This window comes from Ctenopharyngodon idella, chromosome 1, assembly GCF_019924925.1.
Source record: "Ctenopharyngodon idella isolate HZGC_01 chromosome 1, HZGC01, whole genome shotgun sequence".
Taxonomy (NCBI): Eukaryota; Metazoa; Chordata; class Actinopteri; order Cypriniformes; family Xenocyprididae; genus Ctenopharyngodon; species Ctenopharyngodon idella.
Genome location: NC_067220.1, coordinates 11708025 through 11726942, shown reverse-complemented (window position 1 = coordinate 11726942; position 18918 = coordinate 11708025). Strand labels below are relative to the sequence as shown.

Below are 18918 nucleotides of genomic sequence, written 5' to 3'. Positions count from 1 at the left end.
CGCTCTGCGTACATTCACATTTCCACAACAATTATACTCTAACAGAGTCCACTAACGACATAATTACTTCAGGTTGAATGATTCTAATTTGGCTAAGAAAAATAGACAAAATTAGTAAGCTTCCACACATGGACAGATAGTTAGAAACATATCTCTATTCGTCAGGATGCTGACGAGGGGACCCTGGATTTAGGTACTGGATGTTCTGTTGGGTCATGACATGGCATCTTCAGGTCTCCAGCCAAATGTCATCTGTCCACTGATACCAGTACAGGACCTACACACAGAACACTAGCACACATACACGGATACACTTGATTCACAGCGTCTTCAAGGTTGAAGTTGGTCTGAGCTCTGCTCTGAACAGGAAAGATTCCCAAAACATATACTGATAAGTTGTACTTTTCTCTCAGTGAGAGGTACACACAGTATTCATCATTATTTTCTAGTGTTTGAAAATGAAAAGGAATATTGTTTGGTTAATCATTGAACATGTACAAGTCTATCCACTGTATGGGGATATATTGCATCTGTATATGCTTATTTTACTTGTATTTTCTATCAGTATTGGGAACATTTGAAGTATAATGTTAATAAAAAAATAAAAAATAAAATAAAAAAAAATAGCTGTACATGTGCCACTATTACAATGAAAGAAAGAAGATAATGAAGTAACTGTGGCAAGTGTTTGGGAATGAACCAAAAAACAAAACAAAAAACAAAACAAAAACAAAAAAAGAGGAGGAAAACACCTGTGAATGAGGTCATTGATTATGAACTGTATAAAAATGGAAGCTGCGATTGGGACTGTTTGATGTTCTGAAGGCATCTCAGCTTTGTTGTCTTGACCAATAAAGTCTGAGTCTTGGAATCTGGAATACAGTATATATTTATTAGAAATATAGTAGACGTTAGATGAGCAAAACCAGGAAACTTTAACCTGTTTTCCTAGGGTACGAGGGTATTAGGCTGCTCTCTGGATTTAAATGTTGTATATGATTTTGGACATATCAGTCTACCTGGGGTAGCTACAATTTAAATGTTCTTTTGACATTTTTTTAATAGAGTTGGTAGTGTGCCACCATTAAAAAGAAGCTAAGAAGGTGGAGAAATAAGTGTAATGGGGATGGGCCAAAAAAGAAAAAGTGGAAAATACCTAAGTTCCCTATGGCAGAACAGGATGGAAAAACTGTATGAAATAGAGAGATATGACTGAGGTGGTCACATGTGCAGCTGGCATCTTGGCTTTGTTGACTGGAACAATATACTTTGGCATCTGGAAGTCAATAAAATCTCTGACATCTAGAATTTCTTTTTTTTCTTCTTTTGCAAAGAGAGAAGACTTTCTACAACAGAAGTAGGTAGTAATGCGGAAAGGTCTATTTTTTTCCTTAAACATTAAATTAATATGTTTTTTTCTAACGCTAGACATTTGCGGAGAATCATTAATTTGTTTAATTATTATTTTCGTAAATACATGACAAGATTCTGTAGATATACTGTACTGTAAGTATTTATTTTATCAACATTACTGGCTACCTGTTGTGTATTATTGTATTTATGATTTTGTAATATATTATCGACTGGGGGAGGGTAGGATACTGACAACATTTCCGATTTGTCAGAGTCACGTGATTCAGCGGAAGCGCCAAACTTTGAACGCGCGCGTCCAAGGGTTCATTTCGACAAAATATGTAAGTTTAATAATCAAAGTTACAGAACAATCGAATAAAGTAAATGTTAAAGTTTTCTTATACGAGACGCACGCAATGTTAGTTGAGTTAGGTTGTTATTTGAGGTCGTTTCTTCTCATTTTCTGTCATGTTCCGTAGGACGCAGCACAACATACCTATAATCATTTTGAGCGATGAAGATGATGATGAAGGTGACTCCTTGATGTCCCACAACGATTCCTCTGTGCTCATCGTTGAAAATGAGAGGAACGAAGCAGGTAGTCTGCGTTACGTAGTTTTTTTAAAACTTGACACTAACAAAACTAAAAGTTACTATTGTCATCATTCAAGTGTACCATAAAACAACCGTTTTTGGACACGTAGCATGGCAATACCATGTTTTCTTTAACATTAACTGTAGTAATGCAATGGGTTTTAAAATTTACCATGGTAATACGTATTTTTGTTTCATATACCATGTCAGTACCTCTTTGAAGCACCTTGGTATTCCATAAATACTATGGTTGTCATTCAGTAGCATTATCATCTCTCTGCTTCTCTTTGTTTTCTTTTGATCTCAGATATATCCAAACATATTGAGGAGCTGGATGAGGACTTGGCCATCACATACTCCCAAACTGCAACAGTGCTTCCACATGCTAGATACGACTGCACCCTGGCTTTCTGGTCAGTACAATAAACAAGGCCACTGTCATGTGAAGGACTTGTGTTTTCTGTGATTGTTTATGTGCCATTGTGTGTTTGCTTGTTCTAGGCGAGCAGAGCAGGACGTCTCAGGACCTCTACAAAATAATGCAAAGCACTGCGATCAGTGTTTTTGCTACATCTGTGACAAACTGGCCTCCACGGTGAGTTCGCTAGCTTAAAACCTAAATCAGACTCTCATCTATAGAGTTTGTTTGTTACTCACAAAAATGTCAGAGTGTTATGTCCCCCAAATCAGAAGGGGAAAAAAAGCTACTTATATTTTGCATACAGAAAGCATATTTGCATATTTTAATCCTGTTCAGACAGACAGAAATTATTATTATTTTAGAAATTAAAATTAGCATTAAAAACTGATATTACAGTTGAAATAATATACTATTTTTGCCGTATTTAGTTAACTATATATTCTAAAATAATTTAATAAAAATGTCACAATGCAAAAAAAACCTAATTTTTTTTAAATATTAAGTTTTTAATATTAAGGCCTGAATTGTTATTCCCTCTATACTAACTGATTTAAAGGATTAGTTCACTTTCAAATGAAAATTACCCCAAGCTTTACTCACCCTCAAGCCATCCTAGGTGTACGTGACTTTCTTCTTTCTGATGAACACAATCGGAGTTATATTAATAAATATCCTGATGCATCCGAGCTTTATAATAGCAGTGAGCAATACCAATGAGTATTAGCTGAAGAAAGTGCGTCCATCCACATCCATCAATCATAAATGTACTTCACATGGCTCCGGGGGGTTAATAAAGGCCTTCTGAAGTGAAGTTATGAAGTAAAATATCTAGCTTCCAACAGACAGAATGCATGCAAGAAAGTGTAAACTGGCATCACGTCAGTTAAGCTGTTTCTGTAAGTTGAATACGGAAGGTGTAGGATGTAGCATAAGCGTTTTAAACTGCGAGAATTTTCTGCGAGATTCTGGCGGAAGCTAGATATTTGATTTCATAACTTAACAATGGATATTTTATTTTACACAAACGCTTCGCTTCAGAAGGCCTTTATAAACCCCTCCGGAGCTGTGTGAAGTACGTTTAGGATGGATGGATGGATGTAGATGGATGCACTTTCTTCAGCTAATACTCGCTTTTTTTCATTATAAAGCTTGGATGTGTCAGGATATTTATTAATATATCTCTGCTTGTGTTCATCAGAAAGAAGAAAGTCATATACACCTAGCATGGCTTGAGGTGATTTTCATTTGAATGTGGACTAATCCTTTAATATATACCAGGATAAAAACAAGGCCACTTTTGTGTTTGTGAAGCATTGATAAAGCACCATGTAAGTAAATGAGGCTTGACTTGTGTTTTAAAGTGTGAGTTTTGGACTATCCCTGGCATTTGCCACTGTAATGCCCATAAGCACAGCGTCTACTGGAAGGCCCTCCGTGATAAGAGCCTGATGGGATATCTGCATGAGCTGAACTTCACCTTTGACCCACTGGATATGGATGCAGACCTACGACGTGCAGGTATGTTCTCTCATGTGATTAAACTGCAGATGTATTGTCTCTTTGTACCTTTGCCAACCTAAATCTTAAAATTGTTTGTGTGTGTTTGTTGTAGAGACTTCATTGCACAAATTTGCTGGTAGTTTGGCAATGAAATATGCAACTTTCTTGTTGGGGTTTGAGAATTCCAGCCGTCAAAAAAACTGTCGGTGCAGCTGTCACCACAACAATAACAGCACTATACAGAGTCAAGCCATCGGATGTAAAGGATGCCATAAACATCACTTAAAGATACTGGAGTACGAGTGAGTGGTCCTTCTTTTATATTACTTTTAGTATTATTTTGCAAACTGCTTTATAAAATTGGAAACTGGTCACAATTTGGTTCATTTAGATAATTTAGGTATAACTGATGAACTGTAAATTAATTTAAGAATTGTGTTTTGGGTAAGAGATTAACATATTACATGGAGTGTTATTATAGTAACTAGATTTTTTATCTAAGCATGACGAATAGTAATAGTGATTCTTAAGGCTGGAATACACAACACAACTTTAGCTCAGATTTTTGCCCCGATTTGCAGTCTAGGTGAGTCAACAATAGTTGCCGAAAGTTTGCACCAGTCTGCAGATTTTGGGCTGTCGGAGTTGACAGAATTCATAGAAGATAGTGTAGTGTATGATGGGTACAGACGTTTACAGATTTTTAGCTTCAGACTATGATTGTTTGACATGTTTCCATCCAAAGTTGTGAATTTAACTTGTGCGCAAAATTGGAATATCGCATAAAACATTTGCAAATAAAACACTGTTTCCATCCAGTGAGCTGAAGAAAACAAAGTCGTCACTTCCTGATAAACTGGCGCTAAATATCACTAAGAAAAATGGAAATTGCTGCAGTAGGAGAAGCTGCTGTATAATAATTTCGTATATAAATTACTTGCGCCTTAGAGTGTGCAGATGAAACGCAATAAAGTTATCTTGCTTTCGGAGGCAGATGCCTGGCGTTTTGGGAACACAGTCATGTAAGACAGTTCTGGGAGGAAATTATACTGAACTACTTTGACGACAGACTTTGCTCAGGCATTTCAGAACAACCAAAACAGCATTTCAGAGGGTGTGCAACGAAATCGGTCCACTGGTTGGTCCAGTTATGCCGTCCCATCGCAAAGTCACGTGTCTTTTTTGATGCTCATTGAGGAATTTATTTGGTAAAAGTGTTTCCATTGTAGTTTATTAGAATGTTTTCTTATCGGAACAAAAGTTTATCCGACTCAGTTGAGCTCATAATTTATTTATTTTTTATGCACATTTTTAGAATCTATGCGCATCTTGGTGTTTCCATCCAGCGTTCAGTATCCCAAAATGCGCATAAAAATAGGTGGATGGAAACAGATAGTTTTTCAACATAACACTGGTAACAGAACATCAGATTAGCTTCAGTATTTAATTGGACTCAGCACAGATAAAACAACTGACTTTGGTACCAAGGTACTGAAATTTAAAAAATGTGACGATATTACCAGCCATTTCCTCTAGTGTTTTGAGCACCGTTGAGCGGATGCTTAAACGCCTCTGACTGTCCATTGTGTTCGTGTGCTCAACAGATATGTCTGTGATTGGCTACAATGATCAACGCTTCAAAAACATGTTGTAAATAGACATCTTTGCCACTCATCACTGAGTGCTTATAGGATATATTAGGGATCTGCTGATAGACACCTGCGTTCAAACGCTCCCGTGTGTATCTGTGTAAGCTCTCAGTGAAGAGCACCAAAAATATCTATTTACAACGTGTTTTTGAAGCGTTGATCATTGTAGCCAATCACAGACATCTCCTAGCAACGAGGCTTGTTTCTATGTGCGTTTGTTGTGTTCGTAATGATTTGAAAGTCTGGAAGTGTGTGATCCTCAGTCGTTTAGTGTATGATGCCCAGTTTTTCCTCTGTAACCATTTACAAAGTTGGTAAGTGTATGAAGCCTAGTGTTTTAAAATCTGATCAGATTTTTAAAAGTTGTGTAGTGTATTCCAGCCTTTAGCAAACACCACCAATTATAATCACATTTTGTAATCAGTGCAACTTTGGAGTTGAGTATGTGCTATACTAAAGTTGTTTCTTTTCTCTATTTTTTTTGCAGTTACACTGTTGTGAGTCAGCATATCAAAATGTTTTTGAATGAAGCAAAGAAAGAGAATCCAAAGGCTTCTGTTGTGATGCTATTAGGGGCTATCAAGCTTTTCGTCACCCACACTGTTCCTGGGTAAAATACTATACACTATTACATATTCTGACTCCTATTTTCGGTATGTAATGTATAATTCTTTGTGTTATGTCTCCCTTGCAGAAATATACATGCTGCTAACACTGTATTTGAAACTGTGTCAATGCTCCTGTGGAGGTAACGCTACACACCTGTTCTTTTATGTGTTTACTTGGAGAGTGCCTTTTTGTTTTGTTTTTTATAGACTGTCTGTGTGTTTGTCTTTCAGATTTATGACGAAGGTGTGGACGCTTTTAGTTGACTTTGATTTTTCCAGCACTTTTATAAAGCAACTGGATTTTTTCTTCCAGAGGCTTCCTCTGCCTTCAACCTGCACACTGCCAAAAAGGTAACAACACATGTGCTGTCACTTGGGTTTGGAAAAGCCATGCACTTTTTGAAGAATATTTCATCCAAGATAATTTGTCATCCTTATGAAGTTTCCTAGTTTGAAGTTTTAGTTTTTAGTTTTTTAGAAATGTTTCACATATTTTGTTTGTTAATGCAATAATTGTTCAGTTGTGGTCTGCCATTGTTTTGTTGTTTAATAATTAAATTTTCTTTTCTTTGGCTGCAGTCTGAGTGTGCTACCTTGGGATGATCCCTTGCTCTCTAGTGTGATGAAAGGTCAGAACATCACTGGAGAGAGGCAGGTCAAAGGTCGAAAGCTTCAAGTCTTGTATGAACCTCTGAGTGTAATTCAAGCGAGAGTCTGTAAACTTCAACAACAAAACAAGTAATGGCCCTTCCTTAGTGTACTTTTTATGCTTTATTTACTGCTTATTAAACCTCTCTTCATTTAATGATATGTGCAATAAATCATATGGGCCTGCACAGAATCTGCACATGCAGAATTTCACAGGAAGAATTCATACATCTGGCATTCACAAAGTTTTATACATACTTAAAGGTAAATTTACCCAAAACTGTATTTTGTTTTTTTCCCACTACTCTGAAACATTATTTAAATGATCCAAAATATTTAACAGTGATCAGTAATAGTGTAGCACTGTGTTTAACACATTCTGCCCTATTTAAAGAGGACCTATTATGCTTTTTTACAATTTTAACTTTCTTTAGTGTGTAATTTTGCTGTTTAAACATCTGCAAATTTACAAAGCACAAATTTCACTTCAAAGGAAGTTATTCTCTAAATCAGTGCGCACTGTTTCTGAACTCCCTGAAACTCCTCAATTGTAGTCTTGAGTTTTCTTCCGGAAACGAACACGTCACTATATTCCTCATTTAAATAATTCCTGCCCAAGGCTGGTTTAGTTGTTTTAGTGATGTGTTGAAACTGTTGCTTATGGTAAGGAATGTGACATTTCTCAAACACGCTCAAAGCAGTTTACCAATCACAGCACACTGGTCCAGCCGACCAATCAGAGCACATTTTGCTTTTTGGAAGGAGGGGCTTCATAGAGACAGGAACTAAACAGGGCGTTACAGACAGACTGGGAAGAGAGGAGCTGCAACAATGTAAAATATGTGGAAAAATGTGTTAGACCCCAAAAACAAAATCAAGACTTTATAAAAGGGCATAATATCGCCTTTTTAAATCCTTTCTGGGAATTTTGTAAACAGCACAGAAAATGTAGGGAAATTTTGCAGATTCTGTATAGGGCCAATGATTATTATTTGAGTTATTGTGTTAAGTGTCATTGCTTTTGACCTTGCCGACCTTAATAAAATAATAATAAAATATACCTTCTTTTTTTTTTTTTAACACATTAGGTACCGTGAACTGGCTCGCTATCTGAAAGTTGTCAAAAGTACCAATAATCCCACGTGAGTGCCAGCTGCATATCATGAACATTGTTGTGTTATATAAGCAGAATATTATTATAATATATGGTACAGTCTTTCATTGTCTGTCTGTCTGTCTGTCTGTCTGGGATTTAGGCTGCAGAGAATGAGAGACTTGGTTCCCCTCTACCTGTGCAAGGTACATCGGAATAAAGCCTTTTCCTTCAGTGCTTTCTACCATATTTAATGTATTTCAGTTTTATATACTCACTTTGGACATTTAAGTCTGGACTCTCAGGAGTTTTCTGACTTTTTGATGCAGAGGATTTGTGGAGAGTATGATGATCTACATGCACCTACAAGGACACCCTTCTTAAAATTTAACCTTTCTTAAAAAAAAAAAATTCCTCTCAAAAATTGAGGAAAGGCAGTGGTTGTTAAATGACACATCATTTTTGCATATAATCAAAGATTGGAAAGGTAAATGATCGTGATGTTGTAAATGCCCCTTCTTAAATGTATTTATGTTTGTGTGTTTAGGTTGGCGACTACAGTGGTGCGGTCCACACAATGTTATCGCCGATGCTCGGTGTCTCTTGCCCGGCCTCCCGACTCACACCTCTACAATTCAGAGCTTACCTCAGAATTTTTACATCAGTCCAAGCCCCTGATATAGCACAAGAAGAATGTGATCCAGGAAATGGCCATATGATCATACCTGATCCTTTACTGAGCACCAAGTGGACACCCATCGAAGGTAGAGAATTGACAGTGTTTATCTTATTGACATCTGCTGAAAAGGTAACCAGGTTCTTGTTTTCCTGCATTTTTATGTATCCCCACTTTAACAGTGTCTGTATCATTTAAGCTCATCAACAAAGCAATGAATGCTTAAGCTGTATACCAGTGGCACTCAACCCTGTTCCTTCAATAAAGGTTCAAATTCGTTCAAGAAGATGGAGGTATTGAAGTTTGCACTGAGGGTTCTGGACTGTAACGGTGCTGTTTTTGCAGATGTAGGTAAAATAGTATATAATGTTATTTTATATAATTTAACCTTATTTTTAATGTAAGAGCAAGTGCAGCCATTTGTAACCTGATTAGGACCTTTCACACTGCGCTTAACCTTGGGTTATCATCGTTGTAATCTCACTTGTAATTTAGAAGCAGGGTTAGCACTGCTTTTTTGGTGTTAACCCCGCATTGCGGTGCCAAACTTGTACAGTGAGAAACGATGCAGTGTTAGAATGTTACAGCCAGACGCTTAGCAACAGACGACCAATCGCATACTCATATTTGCCTACTTTGGACAGTCACGGAAACACTGCGCGTTGTATATAAATTCAGCGTTTGAGAGGAAAAATGTCAAATGCTGGCAGAAAACATAACAATTTGATTGAAGATCATTTCATTCTTACCTTTATAGTCTGAAATGTCCATTCAGTATGAAGTCAACAGTACAGTCGACAATAATGCTAGAGCTATATAAACAGGTCGCGCGCTGCGTTTATCCAATCAATGACGCTGACACCGCAAATATGCAAATAACAACGTTAACCCAGGGTTTAGGAATGTACAATATGAAATATCTGACTATGAATACCCAGGATTAATTGTTAACCCTGGGTAAATTATGAGCAGTGTGAAATGTGAAGCAAGATAACCCAGGATTCCATTTACCCAGTTTTTAGAATGACCCAGGGTTAACTATTTCAAGTGTGAAAAGCCCTATTGTGTCTGACTGCTGGTGTCATCTGCTTCCAGTTACTTTACTCTGAATGTGTGGTAGTTCAGGACAGTATGATTTAGCACCAGATGCCACCTATCATAACTTAAAAACCCATTGTGATTTCATTCAAATGAAGTCTTCATATGTGTTTGAAATCTGTCAGTGTCTTTTCAGATCTGGTGTCTTTTATGACGGATGTCTCTTTGTTTGTAGTCAGAAACCTGGGTGTATCTGCTTGGCATTGTCAGTTCCAGTTTTATTACTCCAGATGGTCTTTTCATTGGTGCATTCTATCCCGAGCCTGACGTCACCTTTCAAGCGGTGAGAAGAGTGTTTATTTTGTGTCTGTCAGGATCATAGACTGTTAAAAAAGAAGAAAAAGAAAAAAAAAAGGACTATGCATCTCCACTCTCTTCCATTGTAGAAACATCACACCCGTTTTTATAGCATCAAATAACTAACTAAAACCAAACTTTTTTTAACACTTGAAATTACATCAGCGTGATTAAAAACTACATAAAATGACAGAAACCATCTTTGGAAAAAATTATTTGAAGTGTAATTTAAGTTTGTCTCACATACCAATAAATTACATGGAGAGGGTGAGGTTTATGACCTATACTGGGACCAACCATGTGGGGGCGATCGAGACGCTTGTGCGGCACGCTTCGTCAGGATGGGGAGAGGGATGGAGAACGTACTGAGATATTTTGGAGACATTATGTGTTTCTGTACAGGTGACCAGAGACGCTGCCAATGTAATTCTCAAGGAGCTAACGCTGACTTCCCGTATACAGATCCCCAAAACCTTTGAGAATGTGAGTTTAAATTAATTAGTTCTGTGTCTGTATATATATTTTTGTCTAAACCACCTTATTAGTGATTGTGATTTTTTTTTATTTTATTTTATTTTTTTTACAGTAATGATAGTAAATGGTATGCACAATTTAAAAAATGATTTCTTCCCAGGCCTCTTATACTAAATAAATGATAATAAATATATAATACTCTTTAAATGCCAAATGGGGCAGATCAAACCAGTTATATATTATACATTGTTTAGTCTTATTGGTGCTATGCAATGTTGTTTTACTTTTTTTCTCCATTAGGATTATCCTGACCAGGCTAGACTGCTGTTAGCCACTCAGGCTTTGGTGCTGCGCATTTTCCACTCACAGCTCAGCCCCATCCTCAATGTCATCATTTCTTTCAGGGTACTTATTTTCTGTAGTTTTTAGTCAATGTAGGCAAGTTCAGACCTTCAGTTAACAGCTATAAACAAAAATTAGAAATGCCGAAGTTCCCTGAGTCCTGTTATAAATTGAGTAGTTTTGATTCTGTGCAGATTCATGTGTAATTGTTTGTATGTGTAATTTAATTTGCCTTCAGTTCAACCACTGGGCGCTCCGTTGGTTCTTCAACAGTCTGCTGGGAAGGCCGGATGTGCTGCACTACATCCTGTGCTGTCTTCTGCAGGAACTGTCTCATGAGCAGTACCAACTCCTACAGGGGTAAGGTTGTGTGCTCACACACATACACCAAAACTGAACAAAAACCTTCATAAGCAATTTCATGCTATATATCTGTTTCAGAAAATGGAGTGAAACTGAACATTCCCTGGTTGCATCCTTCCTCTGCTTGTACTTCGTGGAAAACAGTGTGATTCTAGACTCCTACACATATCCCATCAATAGCTTGCTTGCCACTTGGAATGAGTAAGAAGCAGCAGTCAATCACTATAGTAAATTCATTAAATGTCATATGACTGAGGGATGTTTGTTATGATGCAGATGTGCTGTACATGCATGAATATATTAAAAGAGGTGATTTCTAATAGAATATTGGAATTGCATTGGACATTTTGGATATTCCTAATACACTTTGTCCAAAGGGATATAAAAAGGATGATTGGGAATAAAACAGCAATTGGAGAAATCAGGAATAATATTCAGCAATAGGATAATTTTGTTAACGTTAAAGGGATAGTTCACCCAAAAATGAACTTGCTCACCCTCAAGTTGTTCCAAACCTGTATGAGATTCTTTCTTCTGTTGAACACAAAAAGATATTTTGAAGAACGTTGGTAACCAGAAAATCGACGGCACCCACTGACTTCCATAGTATTTTTTTTTTTTCATACTATGGAAGTCAATTGGTGCCGTCAGCTGTCTTAACAACATTCTTCAAAATAGCATCTTTTGTGTTCAACAGAAGAAAGAATCTCATACAGGTTTGGAACAACTTGAGGGTGAGCAAGAATAGCAAAATTTGCATTTTTGGGTGAACTATATCTTTAAGTAAGTAAGAACATAGCATGAAATATAATTTGTCAACAATTTGCAAATGCACTCTATTTGATTTCAGATTGTACTGCCCTTGGCAACTAAGCTTGAGACTGCAACTTGAAAGCAACGTAAGAATCTTTTCCATTAATGACTTAGTGTAACAAAAAAATGTACAAAGATATAATTAGATCTCAATAACTCATGTGTTTTTAAAGTAAGCTGCTCTTCTCTCTTTTGCAGGTGGCCAGACTTACTCAAGAAAAGCGTAGAATCCTGCAACAAATGCAGCGCCAAGTAAAATAAGCCTGACCAACATCCTGAACAAATGAACATGGGCTGCATTTCATTTCTTGCAATAAGTCTGGATGAGATCAATGTTTCATTTATCCTTCATCTGCTAGGGAAATTGTTTTATCCCAGTGTTTTTGTTTGTGGCAAACTTAGCTGAGAGACATACTTCCTAATATAACTGATCTTGTTAATTGCACATTTTTCAGTCAATTCAGTTATTCAGAATTTTAAAGCTGTAAAAATTAAGAACTATCTTTATTATGTATATATTAACATTTGACTCTTCAAGATAAACAAACTGTACAGTTTTAATGTACAGAAAGAGTGCCTTTAACGTTTTCAAAGGTTATAAGTGGTAGTGGTAATTTTTTTCCATTGTCAAGTGTTTTTTCTTTTTTGGGAAATGACCAGTATTTTTCAACATTACAGTACTGTGATTAATACCTGGAGCATGTAAAGCACAATTATATTCAGAAACAGAACCATATACAAATCTTTGTAATTTAAATAAATTACAAAGTTTCAAATGCAACACTGATAAGCTGTTTAATATTGCTTTGTTACAGATCATTTAAGGTTGTGACCTATGACGGTTTTTAGGGATCTTTGCACAATATTACCGTAAATATTCTATTCAACTGCCTTTGTAAACAAAATTTCAAAGCATGCAGAAAATGTACAGATTATACTGTTATAGCCGGGCAAAAACAACTAGATGTGTTTGAATGCAATCAAAGCCAAGTATAACTACTGTACAGTGCCCAAATCGTTGACTAGTTTTTGTGAACGATTGTTTCAGAGTTTGAAAACGGAGGATGTGGTGTAGCTGAATCGGAGGATGTTGGGTGGAATCTCCATGAAGTTAAGTTTAATGAGCTCAGATAAATAGTTGAGTATTTTCTTATCGTCTTTGTGAAATTCAGAAAGAAAACTTTCTGTCCTTGTATTTTCCCAAGGTGGTCTTGCTGTATGGTGACCATGTAAAAATGTTAAAAGTAATGCTCTGGTGACAAGCTTGCTTTGCACACTTTGAGCAAACATGAAGTAGGTGTTTCCACGTTTGAAGTGGCTCCTTGGATCCACCAGCAGGTTGATTAGAGTACCACTGTAGGTTGGGCAGCGCAGTGTCTTTTGATCCACATCTAGAACACTGAGGTATCGGCTATAATGGCCCAGGCAGTGAGGCAAATTTGTAAAACCACACATCCTGTGTAAATATAAAAAGCAAAAATGTAGTCAAAGTGGCTTCAACTTAGCTAACAGTCTATACAGTGTTTATCTTGATGACATTGCTGAAAGGTTAACTAGGTTCTTGTTTTTATGCATCCCAAGTAAAATGCCCTTTTAACAGTTGCTATATCATTTAAGCTCAACAAAGCAGTGAATTAGTGTTTATGCTGTATACCAGTGGCACACAACCCTACTCCTGAAGAGCCGCATTGTCAAGTCATGATGTGTTGACCTTCCTATAAATGCTATTTCTGGGTCCAAGCCTCTACTCTTTCAAATGAGAATACTATCTCACAGCTATTTATGAGTACTTTTATAGCACACTTTTAAGCTAAGTTTTTCAGAACTCATGATTTCCAGGCTTAGAGTGACCAAGATACCAATATTGTAATGATTCAAAAAAGAATCACTGGCCACCTAAGATTTTAGTGAGGCAGTAAAGGTTATGATCATGATTTTTAAGTAGTACTACAGCCGCCCATTTGAGTATTTTAGCACAGTTTGTTTTTTGCTTTTTGTACCGGAGGAGTGTTTGGACCTGGAAACAGTGATGTGTGACGTTAGACCTAAAGGGTTAATTCACCCAAAAATAAAAATTCTGTCATTAATTTCTCACCCTTATGTCGTTCCAAACCTGTGAGACCTTTGTTCATCTTCAGAACACAAATGAAGATGTTTTTGATGAAATCCAAGAGGTATCTGACTCCTCCATAGACAGCAATTTAACCACCAATTTCAAGGCCATGAAAGGTACTAAAAGATATTATTAAAATAGTTGACGTGACTGCAGTGGTTCAACCTTAATGTTATGAAGGGAGAATTCTTTCTGTTTGCAAAATCAAAACAAAAATAACGACTTTATTCAATAATCTCTTCTGTGTCATTCTACGCTGTTTGCGTTAAGCGCTTCCAGGTTCTACGTCAGAATGTCAGCTCAGAATTGGCTGATGCTGTTCACATGAGCAGCATGACGCATGCGTGTGATGCTGACACAGGAGCCGGCCAATAATATGTCTGTGTTCTGACATAGAACCTGGAAGCGCTGAATTAAACAGCGTATGAGTATGACACAGAAGAGAAGATATTGTTGAATAAAGTTATTTTTGTTTTGTTTTTGCGCACAAAAAGTAGTGTTGTCGCTTCATAAAATTAAGGTTGAACCACTGCAGTCACATGGACTATTTTAACATTGTCTTTATTATCTTTCTGGACCTTGAAAGTGGTGGTTAAATTGCTGTCTATCAGGAGTCGGGTACCTCTCGGATTTTATCAAAAATATCTTCATTTGTGCTCCGAAGATGAACGAAGTCTTACGGGTTTGGAACGACATGAGGGTGAGTAATTAATGACAAAATTTTCATTTTTGGGTCAACTAACTCGTTAATTGGAAATCTTCCAGCAGATTTTACCCTAAATAAATATATCTGAACTAGATTATCGAGATATTTGAGTTCCCTTTAAAAACAGGCATTCAAACAAGATTGAGGCATAGTAAATGTTACCTATTAAAGCCGATAAGTTTCCAGTTGAGCAGGTCAGTAAGCTGCAGCGGCGTTGAAGTCCAAGGCTGAATGCTGTCTCTGTATCTACTCAGATGTGGCACATACACAGAAAGTGCTGTAACTAGTCGTCTCACTGCAGCCTCCTCGCTGCCTAGGACCACCAATGTTCGGCCACTTAGAAGGCTAAACACTGCGTGAACTGCAAAGGGAAACTGTCGCGAGAACTGCAATGCTGCCCGCCCTACTCTGCCACGCCTCCGTCTGGTCCCACCTTCTCTTTTTTCCCCGGGAAGACAAACAGAGAAAGGGCATTCAGAGGTTGTGGAGGCAGTGGTGCTCTGGTAGCTGAAGCAGTCTGACAAATCATCAGGTACTGTCCGACAGGGCTCATCTAACAATGAGAAAGGAAGTGATTCTGTTGCATGACAAGCATCTTGGGAGCTTGACCCACCCAGGGTCAAAGTAATAGGACAGTCAGGTGGTGTCAGGGTGACGGCAGGATAAAAACCTTGCGGCTCCACCAAACGGGCACCTCCATGATCTCCAGGAACATTGCCCACATCCAGAACACATTCAGCATTTTTGTTGTCTTGCACGTCTTTCTCATCATTCTCTTGCTCTGGGCTTTCCTCATCAATTGCGCAAGGGTATGAGGCACGCAGTTCTTCTGGTAGGATGGATTCTGTCGTGCTAAGCACCTCAATGCTGTCTTCACTGCAAGTCCGTCTGGTAGGTACCCTCCCTTGCCTTAGACACTCCAATGCAGCTGTAGTGGACAAAGGTGGTGGTCTTTGCATTGCTGTATCCATTGGTAAATTTGAACCCTGCGATCTGAAGGACTTCTCCGTCCCTAAGACCTCAATACTGTCTCCACTACTAATACTGGTCTTCATCAAAGCTGAAACATATTCCACATTTTCTTGACAATCCAGAGCTGAAACTGCTCCCTCATTTTCCATTTCAGCTTCTACTGGGGCGGTGTCGGATGTCAAGGGTAGGCTATCCTCGGAAGGGGTATTTACAGAGCTGGGTACAACTGGAGATTGGCTAGATCCACCCAACTCTAGTTTGATTGGCACCATTTCAACACAGGAGGCATATGACTCAAGACTGACAGGTTCACTTAGAATTGAGGGTGCAGGAAGAAAGGAGGGTTGTTGGACTGAATGTTGACCAGCTATTCCAGTCTGTAATCCAGCACCTTCCAAGTCACATGGATCCTCAAATAAGAAATTGGTAGATTTAAGGTTTCGGAGAAGATTACGGCAGAGTTGTTGTGTGTAGAGATGGCAAATATCTCCTCTGAATGTCCTCTCAATGGAGTACAGTTGCTGTAGAGCCTGTTGGTGGAAGTAGTCGTCACACAATTCCTCAAGAGTTTTCAGACGCTTGTCAAATCGGGAAGAATGCGAGGGTGTGTTTGTGTAAGTAAAAACACTGCTTTCTATCATTGGCCCAGCAAGCTGATCGTGCTTTAAATCATCCAGGTCAAGTTCCAGAGAGTGAGGGAGGTCATCTGGTTCATAAGGAGAGTACTCAGAGTTTCTTAGCTTCCTGATTGGGTAGCAAGTGACCTGTTTTAAAAGGCTTTTATAATCCTGAATTGATTTTTCTACAGTGGCCAACTCCTGTTCTTTGTTAGCCAATGGCATTGGGAAAGATATATTACCCTGCTTGTCCTTCCTTCGATCCCCAAACCGTTTATCTTTCTCATGTGTAATACATGACCTGTTCTCATTTTCACACTCTACTTCTGCCTTCCCTGAAATCCTACATCCGTCTTTCTGAAATTTTATTTCAGTTTCACACTCTTTGAGTTTTACATCTTCTGTATTTCTATCTAATGTAGGTATACCATTCATCATCCATTCCCTTTCATTGGTGCATTTTACAGATGCTTTATTTAACTCTCTCTCTATCTCTCTAAGTAACATGACTCTTGTATACTCCAGATTTCTTAGTTTTATCTCCAGTTCATTCGCAAAGTTCTTCCTGTTCCCCGTTTTCAGACATTCAGAGACTCTGGAGAACTCTGTGGAAAGCTGCTGGAATTGTTGTATGATTTTATTCTCATCAGACGACACATAGGCCAGGCAGAAAGGTCGCACAAATCCACGAGCCTCCAGGTCATAGAGCGTAAGGTGGTGCACATATGCAAATACTCCTTCTCTAGAATCCCCTAAAACTACCTTTGAGTCTTCTACAAAGTTCAGTTTCAAAGAGCCACAACCTGCTGGGCTGGCGAGGGAGGTCTGATAGTCCACTGACATAATTCGAAGGGAGAAGTGGTTCAAATCAAATGTCCCACAAGCCTTGGTTTCAGAAGGAACAGTAAGCAAAGGTTGGGGCCCAACTTGCTCCGAAAACTCTGATAAAAGGATAAAGTCCTTCTTAAAATTAGCACCAGACATCCTGGACCATGGGGTGATGTCCCCAGTGTAGGGATACATGGGTACAGACAGTTCCTCTGGAAGAGCTGATGGGTCTATTTCACTGAAATCTGTTTCTTTAGTGAAAGCCACCAAGTCTGGAGAACCAATCATGGTGGCAAAAAGTGTTTGAAACAAACCGGACAGGGGTGTAAAAATATTGTGAAATTATACTTCTTAAATTATGTTTCACACATTTAATTGTGATTTTATAGTCTTTAGTAAGGCTATTAAATGCCACAAGTGAAACTGATACCTGATAGTTAAACTTTACATTCAGCAACATCCGGTTTTATAGTTGTTTTACAGTACATGCAGGTATAGCTGTTTATAGACTGATCATCTACCGTATTTACATTTAACATACATTGCCCATTTTTCACTATGTTATAATTAAAGCTTTGTTTTAGGTCAACCACTATGTTGTGATAACTGCTAAAAATCTCTTCGCGAGAACAAATCGACATAACTGACCAATTCAGTGGATTTCATCAAATAAAAATTAAAGGACGTCAATTTGACTGGCTTGTTGCTTTACTGGAAAAACACATTTAAAAAATGTTTTAAGATGAAAAACTGAAGCGATTGTAACTTATGCACTTTGTTGTACACTGAAGGTCTAAAATTAAATTGTGGAAATGTAATTAAAAGTATAAGCATTAAGTTTTAATAGCACTAAAGTACTATAAATTCCATAAAATAATACTTAAAAAAAATGAAACTTGTCACTCACATACTTTACACCCCTGAAACCGGCATCTTCACTTCCCAGTACACTGTCTCCGGTCCAGTGCAGGAGAGAGACTACGTATATCCAAGTAAACTGTGATTTATCGCCGCACCAAAAGAGAATAACTACTTAAAAACCACAACAAGGCGTGAAATTATCCAGTTCTCGCCGATTTAAAAATGACATGCCTGAAAAAAAAATACGGACCATGACATAAACGCAATGTCATGAAAACTGACTGGTCAATTCAGAATAATATGTGTATAAATGAACTTGCCGGTGTTCGTTGACGGAAGCGCGAGTACAGCAATTCACGAGAATAGTTGCTGGCTAATTTTTAGAAGTCGTTGTTCAGAAGTAAACAAACATTAAAGCGCTTTCCGGATAGCAGTAACTGAAGCAGCCTTTGCCATAGTTAGCCATGTGACACCTCTGGTTGGGGGGGGGGCTCAATCTCTACTTGTTTCCGCCTTAAACCAATTCCTCAAAATAACCGTGGAAAATAAAACGCGCTCGTGCAGTTATTGCAATGTTGCGAGGTAGAATAAATATTACGAAATGTAATTCATTGATATGAACTTTCACCATTATTTTCTTCACATCAATGAAACTCCTGTTCATTTATTTTAGAAAACAAACTTCATTTTACCCAGCCAATCCTTTTACAACTTAAAAAAAAAAAAAGTATTTTTTGGATGAGAGCTCTTCAAAACAAATAAATCACTTTACCTTATATTAACTTTAAAAATCCTCTTTTCTCTGAGTCATTAAATGAAATGTAAATGTGAGTGGCCCAAAGAAAAGATTATAATAGAAGCCCTTAAAAATGTACCACATCCAATTTTTTTT

The 18918-nt window shown here is 37.7% G+C and overlaps 2 protein-coding genes across 6 annotated transcripts; one reads left to right on the top strand and one right to left on the bottom strand.

Moving 5' to 3' along the window:
• The first annotated feature begins 1193 nt into the window (after positions 1–1193).
• On the top strand, positions 1194–12710 carry zgc:112980 (uncharacterized protein LOC503706 homolog). 5 transcript variants are annotated; one of them, XM_051889913.1, is made up of 22 exons: positions 1217–1357; positions 1626–1694; positions 1833–1951; positions 2255–2360; positions 2449–2542; positions 3730–3886; positions 3981–4170; positions 6005–6127; positions 6212–6265; positions 6357–6476; positions 6705–6863; positions 7862–7915; positions 8030–8072; positions 8414–8630; positions 8810–8889; positions 9816–9923; positions 10340–10420; positions 10712–10816; positions 10992–11113; positions 11195–11317; positions 11967–12015; positions 12128–12710. In XM_051889913.1, coding segments are annotated over exons 2-22 (2169 nt in total). In that variant the 5' UTR covers positions 1217–1357; positions 1626–1692; the 3' UTR covers positions 12191–12710. The 5 variants fall into 5 exon arrangements, with proteins under 5 accessions (XP_051745859.1, XP_051745878.1, XP_051745873.1 ...); XM_051889904.1 differs by having other exon boundaries at positions 1258–1357; positions 1598–1694; XM_051889916.1 differs by lacking the exon at positions 1217–1357 and adding an exon at positions 1488–1506.
• smcr8b (Smith-Magenis syndrome chromosome region, candidate 8b) lies at positions 12412–18647 on the bottom strand. Its single transcript, XM_051889888.1, has 2 exons — positions 14911–18647; positions 12412–13385 (listed from the first exon to the last, which is right to left on the bottom strand). Exons 1-2 carry the CDS (start codon positions 17451–17453, stop codon positions 12974–12976), a joined length of 2955 nt encoding a protein of 984 aa, XP_051745848.1. The 5' UTR covers positions 17454–18647; the 3' UTR covers positions 12412–12973.
• Positions 18648–18918: the final 271 nt, after the last annotated feature.